This window comes from Olea europaea, unplaced genomic scaffold, assembly GCF_002742605.1.
Source record: "Olea europaea var. sylvestris unplaced genomic scaffold, O_europaea_v1 scaffold16245, whole genome shotgun sequence".
Taxonomy (NCBI): domain Eukaryota; kingdom Viridiplantae; phylum Streptophyta; class Magnoliopsida; order Lamiales; family Oleaceae; genus Olea; species Olea europaea.
This window is the reverse complement of record NW_019233886.1, coordinates 1-2,442: the sequence shown is the minus strand read 5'-3', so window position 1 is coordinate 2,442 and position 2,442 is coordinate 1. Positions and strand designations below refer to the sequence as shown.

Below are 2,442 nucleotides of genomic sequence, written 5' to 3'. Positions count from 1 at the left end.
CAGTTTCAAAACAGCAATATTTACACAAATTCCACTAGTTTGCAAGTGCTCAACGTACAAGACTTCCATCCAGCTTATTTTTTCGACCTTTCGATTTCTTTCCCTTCTTATTCTTGCCCTTTCCCTTTCCTTGCTTGCCTTCGTAATCATTGAGCTAGTCTGGCTTACTTTATGTTTCGGGAGCAACAGTGACGGGTAAATTTTCCGTGCTGTCTTCACTACTATTTCTGTTAGAAATTTCCTCGTCACAAGATACAACACTTTGATATTTTTCTTTTGTATCATTCTGCACAACAGACCACCTAAGGTATATGTCGAGTTTAGGCCTTCTCGACTCCAAGCTTTTCAACAGTTCTCCAATCATCAAAGTCTCTCTCTCTTCCAAGTCACTGGAGATTATTTAAAAGACACGTCATTCAAGTAAAAGATAAAAATATAACATGCTCCAAATGCAATAACCTTAAAAACATGCTTTTGTCTTGAGAATAAGACTTTTCACACTTCACTTCCTTTTGATAAAACAAGAATAAGACTAAATTTCCAAGATTGCCAAAGCACTCCTAAAGAAGGGGCAATATTTGATACTCAGAGCATAGAGTTATATCGTAATACTAAAAGAGTACGCCATGGTTACAATTCGATTATCAGGAAAGTGAGATAACACACTCAGTAGAGTTTTCAAGATTATCAGCAGTCAAAAGCTCAAGAACACAAGAAATGATTCCTCAATTTTACTTATTGAAACTTGATTGGGCTGGTTACTGCCATTCAGTTTCCAGATTGTTAGCAAATAGGCCCCACAAAGACTAACCTTGTAATCAAAGAAGAAAGCTGCTTCAATTCCTCAATTGCGCTGACAGCTTCACCCAGCATGTTATTATCTTCACCAGCAAGAGATTTCTTATTAGAGAAATTGATCATTTGAGTGGCTAAGATGTCCACTTGTACCTGAAGAAAAAGATAACAATTATTCTAACGATCGGGAACAAGTGCAGAGGTTGCCACAAGATAACCAATATAAAATTACCTTCTTTTCCATTGCAAGGATCTTCAGATTTCCATCTTTCCTATTTTCCCCAGACTTCAATATATCAGATATTTCCCGAAGAACTCCCCAGTTCATCTGCAGTCCATCATTTCCATTCCCTGTACTCAAATTCCGATCCATTTCCAATTCCGCATTCAAATTTGGCAACATAGAAGTCTTGCCATCATTGCCGCTGCTAGCAGGAAGTTCACCGCTAGATTTAATCATATTTGCTTCAACTGAAGTGATTTGTCCATGAGAAGTTTTACTGCTGCTTGTAAATAAAACTTCCATGATGTCTTTTTCACTCCGGGAAACACTCATGTCAAGAATAATGGCATCAGGACAGACAAATTTTGGATTATTTTTTTCTCCCTGGGTGACAATGACAACTGGATCCCCAATTGATTTGAATGCTCTAGCAACTGCATCTAAATTCACATCATCATTCTTCCTTTTCTTTTGAAGAGCTTCATAGAATTCTCTTGGAAGATGGGCTCTGACGTGAGTTAGACTCAGAAGCTCAAAAAGTACATTGGAGTACATTTGAGAGTTAAGACACATCAAGCACAGTATAACAAACAACCTCAACACTAGCACTGAATGGTAATTGTAATTAATACTAGAATACCTAATCCATTGTGCTGTATGTCGACCATTAAAAAGGAACTGCTGGACCATTGTAATAATGGAATCAAAGACATTTATGGGATAGGGTTGCTTGTCAGTGACTAAACTAGCACTTGGGATGCCACGAGACTGTTGATATACTGACCACTCCACAAATGATGATTTTGTGGTGAAGAGGGAAACGTGGTAATGAGATGCCAAAATAACAACGCGCTCCATAAGATACAAATAACAATTAGGGGATATGTAGCTCTTTACCATCCAGTTGGCGCTATAAGTTTCTTGCAAAGCATCGTGGAACTTCTGAATCAGTGAATTTGACTCCGACTCCTTGTTCCCCTTGAGAATCCCAACGAATTCTTTCCAGGACGAGTTTTCGGGGATCTTTTTAGCAATCATCTCACAAAGGTCAATTTTGTGTCTGCCTGACCCAAGCAAAATCATCACAACCTTCCCGATTTGTCCATAGGTCAGTTCACCTTTTGTGCTAATATGTCGAGAGATAACATCTTCGAGTAAATTCTGACACTGTTCGGTTCCTCTTAGATAAATTATATATTCTGATAATGATGCCTGAGAGTCTAAAGGAAAAACAATGTCAAAGTAATTGATTGATATATCAATAAACTTCTTGATAGAAACAATCTTAAAGTCGTGCAATTTGGACTCGGTGAAGAATTTCACTATATCAAAGATGAAGGTCAGGCAGATTCCTTGAGAATATGTAGACAAAGATTTCCTCATATAAGATTTATAAAGGGCTTCAAGAACTCGAAGAACTCCTA

The 2,442-nt window shown here is 37.8% G+C and overlaps 1 protein-coding gene across 1 annotated transcript; it reads right to left on the bottom strand.

Moving 5' to 3' along the window:
• Nucleotides 1–161: 161 nt before the first annotated feature.
• LOC111377217 lies at nt 162–2,436 on the bottom strand. Its single transcript, XM_023000281.1, has 3 exons — nt 1,028–2,436; nt 812–948; nt 162–389 (listed from the first exon to the last, which is right to left on the bottom strand). The coding sequence occupies exons 1-3, from the start codon at nt 2,399–2,401 to the stop codon at nt 170–172; spliced, it is 1,731 nt and encodes a 576-aa protein (XP_022856049.1). The 5' UTR covers nt 2,402–2,436; the 3' UTR covers nt 162–169.
• Between the last annotated feature and the right edge of the window lie 6 nt (nt 2,437–2,442).